The sequence below is a fragment of the Lepisma saccharinum genome, chromosome 27, assembly GCF_977018435.1.
Source record: "Lepisma saccharinum chromosome 27, izLepSacc3.1, whole genome shotgun sequence".
Lineage (NCBI taxonomy): Eukaryota > Metazoa > Arthropoda > Insecta > Zygentoma > Lepismatidae > Lepisma > Lepisma saccharinum.
In genome coordinates, this window is record NC_139255.1 from 40485410 (window position 1) to 40505074 (window position 19665).

General features: G+C 36.6%; 1 protein-coding gene across 2 annotated transcripts in view; it reads left to right on the forward strand.

Moving 5' to 3' along the window:
- The window catches only part of LOC145980054 (ankyrin repeat and IBR domain-containing protein 1-like), an 87345-nt gene that overhangs the window by 9782 nt on the left and 57898 nt on the right, over positions 1-19665 (forward strand). For both annotated transcript variants that reach the window (XM_083113042.1, XM_083113043.1), the window contains exons 3-6: positions 6489-6610; positions 12094-12301; positions 14027-14206; positions 16208-16385. In XM_083113042.1, coding sequence (XP_082969168.1) covers positions 6489-6610; positions 12094-12301; positions 14027-14206; positions 16208-16385 — 688 coding nt within the window. The remainder of the gene's footprint in view (positions 1-6488; positions 6611-12093; positions 12302-14026; positions 14207-16207; positions 16386-19665) is intronic.

Genomic DNA, 19665 nt, shown 5'->3' on the forward strand with positions numbered 1-19665 from the left:
TTTGAAAATTGACAAAATTGTCCAAAAATCGCTCACCGCTGAAACTTTAATTACATTTTGAGACCTGTTTCAACTACAGGGCTGGGCATGGTCTCATTTTAATGCTTATGAAGAGGGCTTTCATTTGATATGCAACATGCTTAGTTTTATGCGGAAAACAAATTTTGAAAGTGTTTTCAATATTTTATTTTCACGATTTCCAAAGAATGAAATTTTCAAAACTTTTACACATATTGGTACACATCTACTGAAGGTTCAGTCAAAATTTCCTGGTGGTATCTCTTTGGTATCATATGAAAAGTGAATTCCTTTCAGGACCATGAGATGATTTAAGTTAACATAATTTACATACCTAACGACATTATAAGTTAACATATTTTACAAACCTAACCACATTATAAATACAGAAGCATACATACCAAGAAACTGCTTAGTGATACAGAAAGTCTTTCTTTGATAAAATGTATGATGCTTGTGTCATCTCCTCTTGCTTCATCTGGTATGTTCTACCGGTGGCTATTACAGGGTCCACTTTGCAAAGGACTGCATGTCTTGGGATTTTAAGAACGTCTGGTTGCCTTCGATAACTAAATGACTGTGCTGGACCACAAGGATGCAAGAAAGACACCTGCACTTCATGTTCTACATCATCTTTCGAAAGTACACATCCCACCCACCAATTAGCATCATACGCACACGCTACAAAACCTGTGATGTGTTCAAAGGGTATGTTTTCAACATCTGCATTAACTTGAACACAATGTACCAAAGTTTCTTCAGATGCAGAAAACACTGTAGTCTCCAGTTTTTCTGTGCTTACTGGTATGAATGCATGAAACCTCTTCAGTGCCTGTTACAGCTACAGCTTCACCAAACCGTGTCTGTAAAAGTCTCTCTTCTTCCAAATATTGATGGTGTGGTGTCATGATTTGGTTTGAAAGAGGATTCTGGAGACTAGCTTTGGCTGCCAGTAATATAAATTCTCTAAGTTTGGCAGGCAATCAGTTTTCAAGAAATCTAAATGCTTTCTTTGGAAAACATGGACAAGAACTGTGTTGTGATTCAAGCAGTCTGAAATGAAGACACAACTCTTATGTTTTAGAATATCTCCATTGCCCTTAAAATATACTACAAATGGATGAACTGTTGCCATTGAGTTGTTCCAATGGAACCCTTGTACTTCATCCTGCAAAATAAATGAGTAATTCTCAGCAAAATCACATGTCCCCACAGCTTCATCATGCACTAGAGAACTTTTATTTTCAGAAAAATATACTGATTGCTGTTTGGCTATAAAATAGTCTCTTGAGGTTGATCAACTGATTTGAAAAAATATTGAACATATTGCTCTGTGGATTGATTAATTTTCTCAAAAGAACAGCAATTCACTGATATCTACTGCTTGTAGGTTATATTTTCAATCATGTCTTCCTCAAGACTTGTTAGTAGGCAGGCTTCCTTGAAATCAATTATGCTGGAACAGGAATCACACTCATCTATTTGGTCTAGGAATTAATTCGTGCAGTTGTTACGCACACATTGAAGCTGTAGTTCAAACACAAAATACATAAATACCTTAAGAAAAATATTGTCCATCGCGAGCCACCACTTTCCCCATCTGTCAGGCAAGTTACGGATTCTGTGGTGAAAGAAGTCCTCATCCTTTGAAGCAATCCAGTCAGAGACCCATTTTTCGATATCTTCTGAAGAAGTGAATCTGTCCAATCAAATCGTTATTCATGCAATCGAACAAGTAGTAGTCCTAAGGAGCAACGTCTGGTGAATATGGCAGGTGGGGTAAAACTTCCCATCCGACATTTTCTAAATAGGTTTTGACCGGTTTTGCGACATGTGGGCGAGCGTTATCATGTTGAAAAATAAGTTTATCATGTCTGTTCTCCCATTCTGGTCGTTTCCTGGCCAGAGCTTGCTTCAAATGCATTAATTGTCGTCGATAACGTTCTCCATTAATAGTTTCACCCGGTTGCAGCAGCTCATAGTACACCACACCTTTCATATCCCACCATATGCACAGCATAACCTTTGCATAGTGAATATCTCGTTTCAGTTGTGATGGACCTGGTTCACCTGGCTTCACCCAGGCCTTTTTTCGTTTCGAGTTCTCGTAATGGATCCACTTCTCATCGCCAGTAACAATGCGATGCAAAAACCCCTTTCTTTTCGGTCTTTGAAGCAGCAATTCGCAAATGGTTTTTCGTCTTTCAACGTCTCTGTCTTTCAATTCATGTGGAACCCAATGTGACATCTTTTGAATCATTCCCATGGCTTTGAGGCGTTTGGAAACTGTTGTTTGATCAACGCCTAATGCTTCTCCAAGTTCTTCCTGCGTTTGACACGAATCCTGATCGAGCAATGCTCTCACTTCTTCGTCGTTCAAATTTTTTTGGCTGTCCTGGTTGCTCTTGGTCTTCCAGGCCGAAATCACCACTCCTAAACCATGCAAACCACTTCTGACACGTTCGCTCAGCTAGCGCATGGTCATCATACACTTCCACCAAAATACGATGACTTTCGGTAGCACTTTTCTGCATGTTAAAGTAATGAAGCAGAACACCCTGCAAAAACACTTTATCTGGCACGAACTGCGCCATGTTCATTTGACTACAAAATGCTGTTGTTGACGCGTCAATCAACTGCCCTATACTACGAACGATGCACGCTGACAGGAGTTTTCAACGCATGTGTGGCTACACGGAACTGTGGGACGATACGCTCGTTACGCCATCTCTTGTCCAGGCGCACAAATTAATTCCTAGACCAAATAGAAAACACTTCTGTTGTGGTACCCTACACATTATTTTTGAAAGACAATCTTGGTATGTTTTTAATGGATTTTCATATTTTGGGAGAGTTAGTGAGCTCCAGCTATCATTAGTTTAACATTTTGATGAGTGGTACAAACACGTACGGTGTGGGTACCACTGGCTTCTGCTATTATGCAACTCTCTGGTCTTAATTCTACAAATTTTGAAAACCTAATCTTAAGTAGATCAAAAGCTATTTGACAAGAGAGCTCAAATTGGTGTCATTTTCTTCAGCTTTTAATGAGTTTTAATTTGAACATGACTGTTGTGACGTGAATATTGCTTCTGTATTTATAATGTTGTTAGGTATGTAAAATATGTTAACTTATATCATCGCATGGTCTTGAAAGGAATTCACTATTTATAGTATACCAAAGAGATACCACTTTGAAATTTTGACTGAATCTACAGTAGATGTGTACCAATATGTGTAAAAGTTTTGAAAATTTCGTTTTATGGAAATTGTAAAATAAAATTTTGAAAACACTCAATTGTTTTTTCTTTTTTGCAAGGAAACAAGCATGTTGTATATCAAACGAAGGCCCTCTTCAAAAGCTTTAAATTGAGACCATGCCCAGCCCTGTAGTTGAAACAGGTCTCTTTCAAATTGTATTTAAAGTTTCAGCGGTGAGCAGTTTTTGGACAATTTTGTCAATTTTCAAAATTCAATAACTCAAAAACCGGCAAGATGAAAAATAAAAAAAAAAAAAATTTTATATTTCAGATAAGAAACATGTATACTAAATTTAGCCAAATCCATGACATCAAAGGTTTATGCACTGGTTGATTTGACATGGAATTACCCAAATAGGAATATACTTCATAGTATTGTTTTACCAATGAGGTAGAAAGAAGTTTCAGAGGCCAGTATGTTTTTGATCTTGGTCTTTTATTTGTCAGTTTTTGAAAAGTTGTTTGGTTAAGTCTATATTTTTGTGATTTCTCCCCCTCTCTCTCTCTCTTTTTTCCTGTGAGATGACATTTTTTAATTTTGGTTCAATTAAGGGCAATACTTTATTTGTGTAACATTTTTTATCCTACAAATAACTGTTACTGTACTGACAAAGTACGTTAGGAAAGTGTCCTTGAGCAGTGGCTTTCTGTAATTGCAGAAAAATGTAAGCAATAAGGTTTGATATCCTTGTTTTCTTCTGTTTTCCACTGTTCTTACCGTGCATTCTTCTTATTATTATTACAGTTTTGATTTTAGAAACTTTTCTTCATTAAAATTATGAGCTGCGGTAGCTCAGTTGGTAGAGCATCTGACTACCACAGGGAAGATCCAGGTTCGAATCCCAGGGCAGGTGATCTGGACTAGGATTTTTTCCAGTCATTTCCCGGTTTCTGCACTGCTCTGAGGCCCACCTAGCCTCGTAAATGGGTACCTGGAGGCAACCCTGTGGGGTAAAGGGAGCCGGGCATGATGGTGATGCAGATCAAATCATCCCAACTATGGCCGAGATCAAGAACATGTCCAGCTCTATGCCTCTGCATCACCCTATATGCCTTCATGGCTTGCGTGCCCACACACAGGGGTACCTTTACCTTTTACCTTCTTCATTAAAATTTAGTTTTGTGTTGCATGAAAAGGTGTGGCGTGACTGGCTGTGGGGATGTTGGATGCCATACTTTTTTTACATTAATTTATCAATAGGCTGTAATTAAATAAGTCAGTATTTAGTTGTTTTTTTCCAGTTAAGTCCGTAAGTATTTTGATCATTCACTAGTTTCCACCCCTAAAGTTGTAGTATGGCTGATGCGGTCTACCACCTGAAGCAAATTGAATATGAAGTTGTAACGTACTATTGGCCGTGAAGGGAATCATGTAATTTGCATCTGCAAGTTGGAGGTTGTCTCTCTTTGGACAATGCTGGAATAGTAAGGCAAAATTTCAAATTGAATTTGCCTCAACAAAAGGTGATCAGTTGTAGTCTTTCCACTACTCTACCTCTTCTACGTATTCTACTAAGCCAAGCGTCAGGTTAACCTTGCAGCAGGTTTTATGTATCAATCCGCGCGAGAACTGAGCTCAGAATCTTCCGTGCCAGTCTTTCCTCAACCGCCGAGCTGCTTACATCGGAGACACTGAGAAAATCTACAGTATTGCCAACCGCACAACACATCAAAACCCGCATGCATGTCAAGTGGATTGTATTTTTGCTTCTCTTTGTCTCCTGAAACATAACATTTTAAAAGTACTTTCTGCGCATATATTATTTAATAAATGTGTCATTAATATAAGAGCGAAACAACTTCTAAACATGAGAGCATGTGTGTATATTTTGAGCACGCAAAAATAAAAATAAACAAAGATAAAAGTAAACAACGATAGGCCCCTCTTGAATTTAATGACAAATTATTGTTTTTGGTTTAGAAAGAAATAGATTTATGAAAAACTTGGTTGCTTCGTTCGCAATACATCCGTTACTGTAAGACACACGCACTTCAAGTTGTACCACCAAAAAAGCATGATTTGTTATTGGTGATATATACAATCAGGTGCATTGTCTGTCGCTATTACTCTGGTTTCAATTTATGAATCACTTCACTAAACCAGGATTCAAATCTTGGTCTGTCTATTTGTTGCTGATAATCACCCTTCCCTTTCTTTGCGCTGAAAAGTAAATATGCGCCTTCAACAAAGCTTTCATTGCCGCCAGTGGGTGAAACAATAAGCCTCCCCCTTCCCCTCATCGTCGGTTTCTTCAGCCCTGGCGGTGGTTTTGCATGGTGGTATCCTTCCATGGTTTATTCCCCCTTCCCCCACTCACCGAGTTGAAGGACGTCTCGTCCAAATAATAAACATGTTTCTTCTCAGTGCGATATATTTTAATACCGCGGAGATTCTTTTGTCGTCAAACAACAAACAATCGTTTCCTCTTGCTAAACTCAAACCGCAAATCATTCAACACCCGTGATACAATTCGTGTGCACATTGACGGCAAATCACCTCACGCCCTGTTTTACTTTGATCTTGTTGCCGCAAGGAGGATTATGCATTTAAAACAACTTGCTTGACTTTGAAGAACATTTCCTTTCGGATGAAGCCCAAAATAACATTCGGGTAAAACCGCACGCTGAACAGGAGATTCAGCCATTCTCGCCGCTCTACAATAAACATAGGGTTAAAATAGTGGGATGTGCAACACTGGTATCAGCGATTTCACGCGCTCTGCAACGCATTCAGTCTCGCTCGACTCGCTCTAAAGTTTCAATGTCTCTTCAACGCAATACAGATTCGAGTTGGCGAATCTGCGGTTCTAAGTTCGTCTGCACAGTGATTGCAACCAATTAAGTCCATACCTGCTAATCAATGTATTATTTTGTCTGTATATTACAAATTAAATAACTGTTTTCTTGCAAGTATGCAGTTGTGTCGGAATAGAACCCGTCTCAGTGGAACTATATTCTTGCGCGCACGTTTGGATCTACATATGCTAAAACCTGCTGCAAGGTTGACCTGACGCTTAGCTTAGATAATGTCTCTTTGTTGCTTGGAAATATATACTTTCTTTAATGTTTAATCCGTGTCTATGAGAATCGTTTTTCAACATCGAAAGGAAAAAGGGTAGGAGTTCCTGTAGTTCCTATTTTTTATAGACCTACATGGGTTTTGGTACTGTTTTAACTAGCTTGTTTAAATAAGGGCACATTTTTTCCTAGGTATTCCAGAGCTCTCCAGAACTGAGGAAAAATCTGGATCCAAATTTGAGTTATGGTGATAACCATCACCACAACACTGCCCTACACTATGCTGCCAAACATGGAATGAAACATCTACTCAGGTAAGTCTTATTTACTATTAAAGTATATTAACTCTCCATCGGTCATGCTGTATCGCTGAAATACATGTGACCAAAACTGTTCATTTTCTTGGAAACTATTAGGTGCGTTGTTCTAAGCTTCTCAGTAGCTACGTTCGTCTTTGTCGGAGTACAGATGAGCACAGTCTCCGCCTGGTGCACCTCCGTGTCTGGTCTTAGTAAGCTGTTTGTATCAAGAGATAACAGAGCAAATGATTTTGTTTGGGTAATGGTAGCACACTGTTCTTGTAGAATGGACTGGATCCAGAAAGACACTGAATTCATTCGTTCCATGTTCAACAGCATTGATTGTGAATTCAATGAATACGATATAATCAGTGATATGTGTCTGTGGATGATTGTGATAATGCAGATGTAAGAGAAGGTAATTTGGAGACTGAACTGGAATGCGATGGCAATTGTGATGAACAGCAGAGTGACACATATAAATAAATGTTTGTAACATGACAATCAATATAAATAAATGTTTGTAACATGACAACAAATATCAGAAGTAGCGCATGTTTTTAAAGTGCTTAAAAATCATTTTATGTAGGATTAAAATAAATTTGGTGAAACTTAAAAAGTAATTCTGAATATGCACTACAGCACGTTCGATTGTGCCACTTTTCCAGGCGCAATTGATGAAGGGTTAATATCACAAATTAGGCATGTAGTGGAGAGGTTGCCTCTGGATTTTATGGCCAATTATTTTATGAAATTGTTTCAGAATTTTTAAATAGCTATCACCACACTCATTTTTAATAAATAAGGCAACTCCCGTTCACCAGATTATCATTGAGGCAATGAAGTTTTATGTATATTCATGTAATTTTAAGGATTCTATTGTTATCAGACAATACCGGGATATTGGTTTATAGTAGGTCTGAGCCAATTACACTTTGAACTGATGCTGATAATCTCAATTCCACCAATGCGCAGTGATCCAGAATGCCAAAAAAGTCAGCAAAAATAGAAATTTTGACTTTTCGGTAAGGGGACATAACATGAATACTTCTCCAAACAACTAAACTGGGCATTAAACTGCCAGACAATTTTTTCTCTAAATCGATTATTTGGTCTTGTTTTCGGGTCTCAAAATGGCGGTTCGTGAAAATGGAATTTTCGCACTATATTTTGTACCTATTTTTAAGACTTGTTCTAGCAATATTTTTTCGCTGGACAATAACGTTGTGCTAGGTAGACTCACAACTTCTCGATAACACATAGAAACATTACACATATTTGTATTAAAGTAAAATATAGCGTATTTATTTTTGACTTGGAAATACAAAAGTTATCTTGAGTTAACAGCTTTCGCCGCTATTTCCAGCGACGATTTCTAAAGCAAAATTCACTTTAAAGTATTGTGAAAATGGTGCGGTAGAAAAGTTATGCTATTTTTTGCTAATTTTGAAAAATTTAGGTTGTATGTGTGTGAACGTGTGCTCCTGTTAATGGGTCAGCTGGCAATTCTGAATCAAACGTGTGTGCGCTCTGTGGAATGGGAGGTATACGATTTCACTATCAGCTGATGCTTAATACATATAGCAGTAGTGCAATGTAACAGTGATTTATTCAAACGCCCCCAACAGCCCCAAAAACTTCCATCAACACTCTCCCTAAAATTTACCAAAGGGTCACACTGTGTAAATATTACCCAGACTTATTATTTATGACTTAAATAATAAAAATATATTGTACAGATATAGTGTTTTACATAATTGTTAGGAAAACAAATCGACAAGTCGAATTAAATCAATAAAACAACTGATAATTCACGAGCGAAATGCTGACGACGAAAAGTCATGAAGTGATTCTTTTTTTTTTTTTACAGAGTGTAATTACATTAATGCATTTGATTAACAGTACCTTCATTGGTTAAACTAATTGTATTAATTTTGAACATCTTTGTTGTATTTCACAATTGAAGGGTTTGGGTGTAAAACATGGTAAGTGGCATTTTGGTATTTTTTTAGTTACAAAATAAAATGTGCCATGTTACAATATTCAAGTGAAATTGCCATGTCATACACTTTGTATTGGACTCAGTGAGGCCGTGTGAAGTTGGTAAAAACAACACGAAAATAATTTATCTACAGTATAGCTTCTAATATGCATTTTTCTTAACCTTTAAACAGCCAATGGGTCATATATGACCCATAGAAAGTATAGGCGAGAACAGCCAATGGGTTGTATATGACCCATGGTGCCGATTACAACATTCATATGCTTTTAGGACCTTCATACTTGTATGTGAGGTTGTAAATGCTGACAGATGTTGAGATAAGACTTTGAAATGTCATGTGGAAGAAACTCCCCTCCCCCCTTTCTCTAATATGCAAATTAGCCATTTTTTGCCAAAATGCAGGATTGTACATATTGAGTCATATTTCAGCCTGTATGAGGACTAGAGACTTGAAAGAAGTTTCCCTTTGTTGCAAAAGGTCTATTCTTTGAAAACAATGCAAAAGTTTGTGCCCTTTTTCCAAAGTAACGGGAGAAGATGGGGCAAACGCCAGATTTTTTTCATTGAAATTTGGGGACTTTTCCCCTCCCAACTTCATTTTTCTCACTTGGGCTTTCTGAATTGTACATGGTCGCGTGCTCTGATGTTTTTGCTTTCAAACAAAAGTTATCCGAAGTAGATTGCTCAAATAGTCTTTGAGATATACTAATTTATTCTCTAATATGGAAATTAGCCATTTTTGCCAAAATGCAGGATTGTACATATTGCATCAAATTTCTGCCTGTATGAGGACTAGAGACTTGGAACAAGTTTCCCTTTGTTGCAAAAGGTCTATTCTTTGAAAACAATGCAAAAGTTTGTTCCCTTTTTCCAAAATAACTGAAGAGGAGCCAAACGCCAGATTTTTTTTTCATTAAAATTTGGGGACTTGGTCCTTCCCAACCCCGTTTTACTCACTTGGGCTTTCTGAATTGTACACGGTCGCGTGCTCCGATGTTTTTGCTTTCAAACAAAAGTTATCAGAAGTAGATTGCTCAAATAGTCTTAGAGATATAGCATTTTTCTGAAATAAGTGTAAAAATTTAAAAATCGCTCGCAAAGGCTGCGGCGATAGGGGTTACTTTCGAAAAGCGGCTCGGCTGTTTAAAGGTTAAAGAACTCAGAAATGAGCAAAATGTCACTACCATGTTTTATACCCGAGCCCTTCAATTGATAAAAACGAGAGAAAAGAACATGTTTAAATACCAAGCTGAAACACAGGAGCGCATATGAAGGTGGAATTTACACAGGCGATGTTTCTATAGCCCTGGGAGGGGAACTAAAGAAGCCCCATTGCTGATTCAAGGCCATGACTAGAGCCTGGATTTTAGGCAAAATGCCTATTTGTTTCCGACGCTGGTAGACAAAAATTGAACACAAAATTACACCGATCAGAAGGTTCTTAACATTCTGAACAATACTTTATGTTGCCTTTTTCAAACATTTTTGCCGAGAAGGCATTATGTTGCCTTTTTTTTTGCCTATTTCACCTTACACTGCCTTTTTCAAACATTTTTGCCTTTTTTTGCCTCTTTTGTCATTCCGACAAGGCATTTTTTAAAATTATATTTCTATTCTATTTGATTTCATTTTTCAGTAACCCTTGTTATTCAAATAATTATTTGTCAATACATTTTTAAAGATCTAAGAAGAATTTAAGTCCTTCTCTTCAATTTTTAATGCCTCTTTCTGAAACTTGACTGCCTTTTTTTCAATTTTTCGTTACCTTTTTGCCTGCCATTTTTAATACTTTTCAGTGTCTAAACATCCAGGCTCTAGTCATGACATTCAAAAGGATTCACTGGAAAGGATCTGAGAAGGGTCGCCTCAGGCACTCATTGGAAAAGATGAATAAATATCTCACAATTGCTTGTGTCATTGTTACCCATTCACGTGTCCTTACGGGTTAATGGTGGTGGTGCATCATAGATATCCACGAAAATATTATTCACGAAAAATTTGATGAAAATAGCAATGATCAAATTAAGCATTTGTTTTATTCCTGTTATATTCTGTAAATATTGACAATATCACCGAGGATTGTTGTAAGGAGATTAGTGTCGCTGTTCTGCACCAAAGTATTTTAAGGTTGTGAATATTGTCGCCGAATAGAAGATACATTTCTTAAAAATAATTTCAGTTTGCTTTTTAAAAATGAGGTGCTTTTGTTGCTTTTCCTTCTATTCTATACACTCTCAAAAGAAGATTGTGAGTTTTGAAGAAAGTAGCGACAAAAATACAAAACGATAAGGTTAACTTCACAGGGAAAATACGTCTAATCAACTCCCTTTTGCAGCAAAAGTACATTTAAATGAGGAATGAGAAGGAAAGGAATCAGAACTAGTGAATAAATATTATTCAATGCCTTGAAATATATTTTTTTAAAAAGTGATTTAATAGGAAGTCTATTTTTTGTACACGTTAAACATTTATTGTGCATAAATTTATTTTAGAGATGCTTTTCGCTATTAATAATAATAATAATAATAATATTATTATCGTCATAATCATTATTTTTATTATTATTTAATCTATGTATTTCAATCCTCCAAGTGTATTGCTTAGTATTACTGTGGTCACAAGTGTGTATTGAAATAGGTCAAAATTATGCTTTTTGTATAAAAAATCTATCTCATGTCAAATGCAAATCTTTTTTGTATTGATTTTTGGGTCAAATTGCAAGTTCCTGATTTTTGCCGATTTTTTTGGCATTCTGGAACACTGCAATGTTTCAAAACTGTAATATATAAAGATTATTCAAAATATTGTGTAATAGTGTGTAAGCATTTCCAATTATATGTATCAATTTTCGAAGAGTTTTGATTGAAAAAATATTGAACAATTACATCACAATATTAAAACATATGTCATGTAATTTTAAAAAAATCCAGTTTTTCACGCAATGTTAGTGCAAAATTATGAAGTTTGCATAATTTCTAGGATAATTAGACTCCTTGAAAGTGTGACACAGCATTTTTATGGAGCCAGTAAAAGACCAAAATGCTATAAAGTATTGTAATCCATGGTATACAGTACTGATATCCTCGTCCCAATGCCAGTACATCGGTGTCAGTTGAGCCTTAGTTTGTAGGTAATCTACTCACTGTGAATTTTGCATGATTTTTTTTTACCAATGTGAAAAGAAATTACAGCATCTACTAATCCAAATCTTATGACTTTCATAAAGGTTTATTTCTAGCTATGAATGTTGTTGGAAAAAGTTTCAGTGTATGTGGTGTCTGGAATTATACTATACTCAACTTTTACCTTGGTATTAATAGTGGCCAGACCCTGCCCCCCCCTCCCCCCTGCTTCCTCCACTCCCAAATTGCCCATTTTATCAGATTGTTAGTATCTGTATTAGAACTCTTTGTTTCAGTTATATTTTCATCTCGGCGTGTCAGTTCCAAATGTTCAAATCTCTCGCACAGCTTATTTCCCTTTCGTTGGGTTTCAGGACATTCCTTAACGACTTAGGAGGAAATCCAAACAAGAAGAATGGATGTAACGAGACGTCTCTCCACTGTGCGTGCCACTTGATGCAGCAGAAGTCGCTGTCTGCTCAGGAGAGGAGAGCCGCATGCGTGGTTCTTCTGCTCCAGTGGCGAGGCGTCACTCTCCCCGGGGGTGAGAAGGAAAAGGTCGACTTACCTGCACAAGATGAAGTAAATGAGCTTTGTGGACTCACTCGATGTGGAATGCATTACATGTATGCATGTTAGCATGTGAGAAAGAATCTCTGTCTCTCTCCTCTTTATTAAAATTATTTTTTTTTAAAAGAAAGAAACAAAATTGGCCAATCTTGAAGCCAAGTAGACTTTCTGTTAGTTGAATTCCTAGTTCTACTAGCACTTTGTATGAATAATTTAGCAAATGTGGGAGTGTGAGTTTGCTTGCTATACTGTTGTTGGTGTGCTGTATTCTTTACGCTATGTTCTTTTTGTGGTAAAAGTAACAAATATTTGTGATTTCAACAGGCTTCATACAAGAAACTCCCTCCCCGTAATGACCATACTAACCATCGTACAGGAAATACAATCCATGTAATGACATGCATTATCATGTGTTAGTTTTTTTATTCGTTTTTAACATTAGTTTAACTCCAATTTATATTAAGTTAAAAAGTGTTGAAAATTTCTTCCATTTTTCTTCAAAGGAATTTTAAATAAAAATCTAAAGCTGTTTTTGTTCAAGGATCCCACTGATCTGGAAAACTGGAAAAATCAGGGAAATTGGCTTAGGTGAGAAAGAGGTCATGGAAAAATCAGGATATTTTGTAAAAACATTTAAAAGCCTGGATAAGTCAGGGAAATTGGATGGTTTTTATGCTTGCTAGGATGAAATTGTGAAGGATGAACGTAGGATCCTAAATAAGATCCTAGCTTTGTATAAACTGAATAATTAGAAAATTTTAAAATTTTGAAGACTTGATCCTAAGATTCAAGATTTCTATTAACTGAATAAACTAGAATAATAAATTCCGAAGATGCCGAATACTAATTTCAAATGCTTGCCAAATTTATGCAATGAAATTGTTTGGGAGCTTAAATTCACATTTCACTAATAGACTTGATTGTTGTAGGTTATTGAATGTATTTTTTTTTGGGGCAGGGGGAGGACAAATATGTTTCTTTCTTCCAAACAATGCAGCATCACGGTATACTTTTCTAGAACCTGCATTTTACATCATGTTACCTGTGACTGTCTTCTACACTAAAAAATAACAATAACAAGTGTTCACTTTCTTTCTATTGTACACATGCTTATAAATTAACAGGAAGCCATTAAGATTAAGAATGCTGTATCAGTGTCAATATTTTTATAGTTGTTGATTTTGATTGATTTTTGTTTCATAGGAAGTTTGATTTAAATATGTATTGTGCTAGAGAAATACAACTGAGTTTGTGGGCCTCCCCTATGGTGCAGTGGTCGCTTCGTTGCCTTGTACTTCTCAAGCTTTTTCCCCAGGTATCCACTAAAGGCCATTCTATGTAGGGGTATTGTCCAAAATCTTTCCACCTGATATCACCCATCCTGGGAATTGAGCGAGAATCTCCCATTGGCAGTCAGATACTCTACCAATTGCATATATATAAAAAAATATAATTTTGGATGTAGCAGCAAGGTAGTTAGTTGATGAATTTGTAAAGAACTGGTCATTTAGTTTTCTGTTGTGTACTGTTGTGGTGTTATGAATGTTTGATGTACATCTGTTTAAAATGTAATCCATCACAAGGGGATCATGTTAACGTCATGTAGGTAGTTGATGTGTTATTCCCTGCATTTGCTTCTAAAGTATAGCCTTGGTTATTCAAATAAATGTAGAGTTAGTTAAATTTTACAAGCATGGGTTTTTTTTTTTCAATATTAAGAGATATGACTATTTTCAGAAAGGGAACACTGCCCTACATTACGCTGCTGCCTCAGGACTTAAGAAATGTGTGGAGCTCCTGGTGGCTCACGGCACTCCATTATTCATTGAGAATCATGAGAAGCTGACTCCATGTGATATGGCCATGAAGAGCAATCATCATGATATTGCCTTGTATCTCGAGTCAAAGATGGTTTTTGTAAGTAGATAGTGCCTTTTCTAACCTTTGTAGATTGAACACAAGCGGCTTTATTGCAGGTCTTGCACAAATCTTTGACCAATTTTTTGTTGGGTGTTTTGTGAATTTTATTACCATGAAAGATGTGGTAACATGCGCAATAGTGAAAATTTGAGCTTTTTTTTAAAAAAAAAAATAGTTTGCAATAAGTGCACAAATGAATCAAAGAATTTTTTTAGCTCATTTGAAGTTTGCAAGGCCTCCCCGATGGCACAGTGGTAGCATCGTCACCTTGTAATCAAGGGGTCCCGGGTTTGATTTCTGGTGGAGGCACATAGTGGTTCGGACCCCACTTTAAACTGTAGGTCAGTCCCGATTAGCCTTACTGTGCATCAAGTGGACTTAAAGAAACAAAATCTATCAATGAATCATTTGAAGTTTGCATTGTAATGTTAGTTTGAAAATATGTAGTAGATGGTGTCAACTAATCAGTACATTCTTGGCATTGGACAATAATGATATATCAAGACTTACCATACTAATCTGTTAGTTCTTTAAATAATCCTAATGTTCCTATGCATATGAGGACAAAATTCATGTACCGTGTTATTGTAAAACCCGTTTCTGATTAGCCTGATGGTTAGCACCCTCACCTTTTTTTGCAGGTGCTCCTAGGTTCCAACGTTTTGGTGTTCATCCAACATCATGAGGATAGTTAGGGAACTACTTGAAAGTAGTGATAGTAGTTTCCAATCTTTAAAGGCAGAAAACAAGGGCAATGGGATGATGTATCACTAGAGGCACATATTTTTGGTAAATAAAAAAGCAAAATTTCGGTACAAAAACTGAGTCAATTTCGGGTTCAAAAGCGGTAAATAAAATAAAATATCGGTGTTATAGCGGTGAAAAAAATGGATGAAAAGTGGTATATAAAAAGACATATTGGTTTTAAAATTGTGAATATAATCCTAAATTTGATTTAAAAACTAAACTTATTCCACAGAATTAACATATCACTTCTAATAGCATATTTATGTAGTTATCAGAGTATTAAGTTTATTTCTGTGTAAAGGAGTCCATTTTTGCTTCTCCAATATTAACAGCAGAATTAATCAATTTTCCGGGAATTGCATAACTCTCAGGATAATTCAGACCTCAGAAGGTGTCGCGTCGGTGAATAAACCCTAAATTTCGTGTTTAAGAGTTAATTTCGCTTTTTGCAGTTCATTTCGCATTATTTCGTGACAAAATATGGTCACAAAATGCGCCTCATACCTTTCAAAGACATGAAAAATTAACACTACAATGTGTTTTTTCAAATTTCGTTTTTTCGTCAAAAACGAAATATGCATGCCCCTATGTATCACCCAATAAAAGTCATTTTGGCAAACTCTGGCACCCAAAGTGGTGTTTTGCCAGTCTTGAGTTTAGTTTTTGGTATATAAACTTTTAAATAGTTTCGAATCTGCAGTACTTCAGTTGATATGATATCTGACTGACACATGGTAGACTGGGTTTTATGGGAGGTTTCAGGTGGAGAATTTTCGAGTAATGTCCCCGAGTGACTGGGGTTCACCCAGCTTATAAAAAAAATGTACCTGGAGGCGACCCTGAGGAGTTAAGACAACCAGAGCTAATCACATCACGGAGTTAAGACAACCAGAGCTAATCACATCACGGAGTTAAGACAACCAGAGCTAATCACATCACGGAGTTAAGACAACCAGAGCTAATCACATCATGGAGTTAAGACAACCAGAGCTAATCACATCACGGAGTTAAGACAACCAGAGCTAATCACATCACGGAGTTAAGACAACCAGAGCTAATCACATCACAGAGTTAAGACAACCAGAGCTAATCACATCACCTCCCCAAATTGCCAATATTGTGAATCCTAGCATATCACAACGTGCATAGGTTAGCTTTACCTTTAGCTTACAGTATCATGTTTCTTTTTGGTCACAAATATCATTTAAAGAACAGAGACGTTAGTTCTTAGTAAAATGCTTCATCTTACAGGCTGACAGTAGTGACACCATCAATGAGGCTGAATTATATGGGTCAAGTGAACAGGATGAGGTCTACAGTGGATTGAGAACGCAAGACTTGCAGGAAGCCAAAGACCAACTCCTTGTAGAAACGTCTGACATGTTGCACATCCCTCTCTTCACTGCAGAGGCTCTTCTTCGTGACAATGGTTTGTTGATGTTTTTAGCATTGTAAAAATAATATGATGTGTAATCAACAAAAAAGTGTGTGTACAACACTTCATGTGTGCTAATTATCTCTGTTTATTCTTTGAATGTCTGAGAAACAGGTGGCTATAGCATTCGCATCATGTCTCCAAAACATCTGTTGCTATTTCGTTCCTCACAAGTGTGCAATAACCAATTTTTTTTATGTTTCTTTCGTTTCTCTATTTCTATGTTGGTTATTTTGTCTTATTTTCTACCTTTCTAGGTAATGTTGAGAATGATGCATGGAGGAGAGAGAAGCTGTTCCATCTCTCATATACAGGGTTTCTTCTATTTTATCTCCAACTATACTATTTTAAGTTGTTTGTGTTTGTCCTGTAGACTTCTCATCCTTAAGCTGGGAGAGGTCACGCTCATTTCATAATTTAATGTGCACTGTGACTTGCAACTTTAAACTTTCTTCTTTTCAATATTTAAAGATTTTTTTGTTTTGTCCTTCCGTTATTTATTTTACATCATTAGGCAAATAAATAAATGTACATATTTATTTTTACTAGAATTTTGTGTTCTTAGTAATATTTGTAAATACACGTTGAATTAATGCACAATTTCTGCATGTGTCTCAAATAATAAGTATATCATTAGGAAAAAACAAAGAATGAGAGTTTTTTGAATAGTAATGTAATAAGGAAAGAAATATAGTACAATTTTGTATGAAATAGGTGATAATTAGTTTCTTTCCATATGTCCAGCACTGTATAATTGCACAAATGTAAATGGTCGCGGTGGGTCACAGCAACCCATGTACAAACTTTCCTGCTGACACGTGAATGCAGACCGAATATCACCTGCTTACAGGTTAAAGTTATTTTCTTTTAATATACAGGGTTATTCAAAATGATGGATACACTTTCATTCATGTATATTTCCTTGAATATACATTACATATTAACAATATACATACAAGAAAGAGAGGAAAGTCTAAAGTTTACAATTTTACAATAGAGGTTACAGATGTTCAATATGGCCACCGCCTGCTGCTCGACAAACATCTAAGCGGTAGCCGAACTCATTCTACACACGAAGAAGCATCTCTTGTGTAACTGAGTTCACTGCAGCTGTGATACGGTTCTGCAGGTTGCCCAGAGTTTGTGGTAGAGGTGGTACGTACACGGCTTGTTTGACATACCCCCACAGGAAAAAGTCACATGGTGTGAGATCAGGAGATCTCGGGGGCCACGAGAGAAGAGCCAGGTCTTCATTTCCTATCCCTTTGCGACCGGGGAAACACGATCGTGAGGGTAGTTATTTGATTTTTTTCCCGTTAGGAGAGATCGCTTCTCCGACTCAAACCGGAATGCAACGCCCGTGCTAGTTGTGCGCTTCATTACTCTTTTGTTTGTATGACGTTACAGCTTTGGCTGGTGAATTTGGAGGAAAGCAAAAAGCAGCAACAAGTGGATGCAATGAGTTCCAGAGGTAAGTTCCTTGTTTTTGTTGTTTGTTGTTTCCGTTTTCAAATTTAAATAGTGAATTCTTTGTCTGAAAAGTGTCAGATTTGAAATAAGATTAATAGTTTCGCTTGCTGTATTAATGTATGGTTTGTATTGTGATGTAAAAAGTAAGTCGCACAATCGTGAGGGTCAGGTCTAATTTAAGCTCGCATGCAGAATAATCTTTTGTTGTGAAGTGTTAGTTGTACTTGCTGTAGATCCTTTGCTTGAGAAGAAATGAAAATATATTTCTTGGTGGAAACGTATTTTCATTTGAAGTCACTTATTGTTGTTTTTTTGTGAATACATAGTTTCCATAACAATATGTAATATTATGCATAATATATATAAATATATTATATTATTCTTTCCAGCTCTGTCCAATGATGTTGTCTTGCAGCTGCTAGAGGACTCCGACATTGATGGCCTCTCAAGTGAAGGTGAAGAAGAAGCTGCAAATCGTGAAGGAACATGGGAACAAGCTTTGGAAGGTCCAGCCTTTGATAGATGCTGTGAGAAACAGGTGCAAATCAATACCGCGAGATTTCTCAAGCTATTCCATTGATGAACAGATGATCTCATTCACAGGTCGCTGCAAACTGAAACAGTTCGTAAAAAACAAACTACGGCCTGTAGGTTTAAAAAATTTCGTTGTTACCAGTTCATCAGGAATTGTCCTAGATTTTGAAATATATCAAGGAAAATCTACTCCAGTCGAGTGCCCTGAGCTAGGACTTGGTCCATCTGTTGTGTTCCGACTTGTTTCTTCCCTTCCACAAGGTAGTTTCGTTTATTTTGACAGATATTTTGTAACACTTCCATTACTGGAAAATCTTGTGGAAATAGGAATAGAAGGGACTGAATCAATAATGGCAAACTGGATTAAAGGTGTCAGGTTACATGAAGGGAAAGTGCAGAGAGGTGAATCTTACGAGTATGTCAGAGGTATGACAAAATAGTAATTGTGGAATGGCAAGACAATAAGAAAGTGCTCATGGCATCAACATGTTGTGGAATTGAGCCAGTTTCGCAGGTAAAGAGATGGAGCAAAAAGAGAATAAATATATTGAAGTTACATGTCACTCCGTTGTGAAAAGGTACAATCAAAGTATGAGGGGGTGTTGATGTTTGTGATCAGCAAATAGAGTACTACAGAACATGGTTCAAAACAAAGAAGTGGACCTTGAAAGTAACATTACACTTCCTTGACTTATGCGATGTAAATTGTTGGCAAATATACAGGGAAGATTGTCGATTAAATAAGTTAGGAAGGAAAGACACAGATGATCTCCTTAAATTTAGGCTGCAACTATCTGAAGCCTTAATTGCAACACCGGCGAAGAGAAGAAGTCTTGAAGAATCATCAGACATGGAAGAATATGCTGTAGGTGAATGGAGCAAAATACACAAAAAGAACAGCTACATTCCATCACCGAAGCCTGTTGCTAACAAGAGATACGATGGCTATGATCATTTCCCTACTTTTGACAGCATCCCTGCGCCACGCTGTTGTCGCCTTGACAATTGCAAAAGTCATACTAAAGTAAGATGTGTAAAATGTGATTGTTATCTTTGCCTCTCACGAGATAAAAATTGTTTTGTTGCCTTTCATGTCAAGTAGATGTCTTACTTTGTAATAATGAAACAAAGTTTGAAGACTTGAAGTAAATTTTTGACAGGTAAATACGTGATCTGTTGTATTGAAAAGATTATAATGTAAATAATTGACACTTACTATACTGTATGTGGTATACCAAAAAATCTTACAAACTGTAATTAATGTAAATAT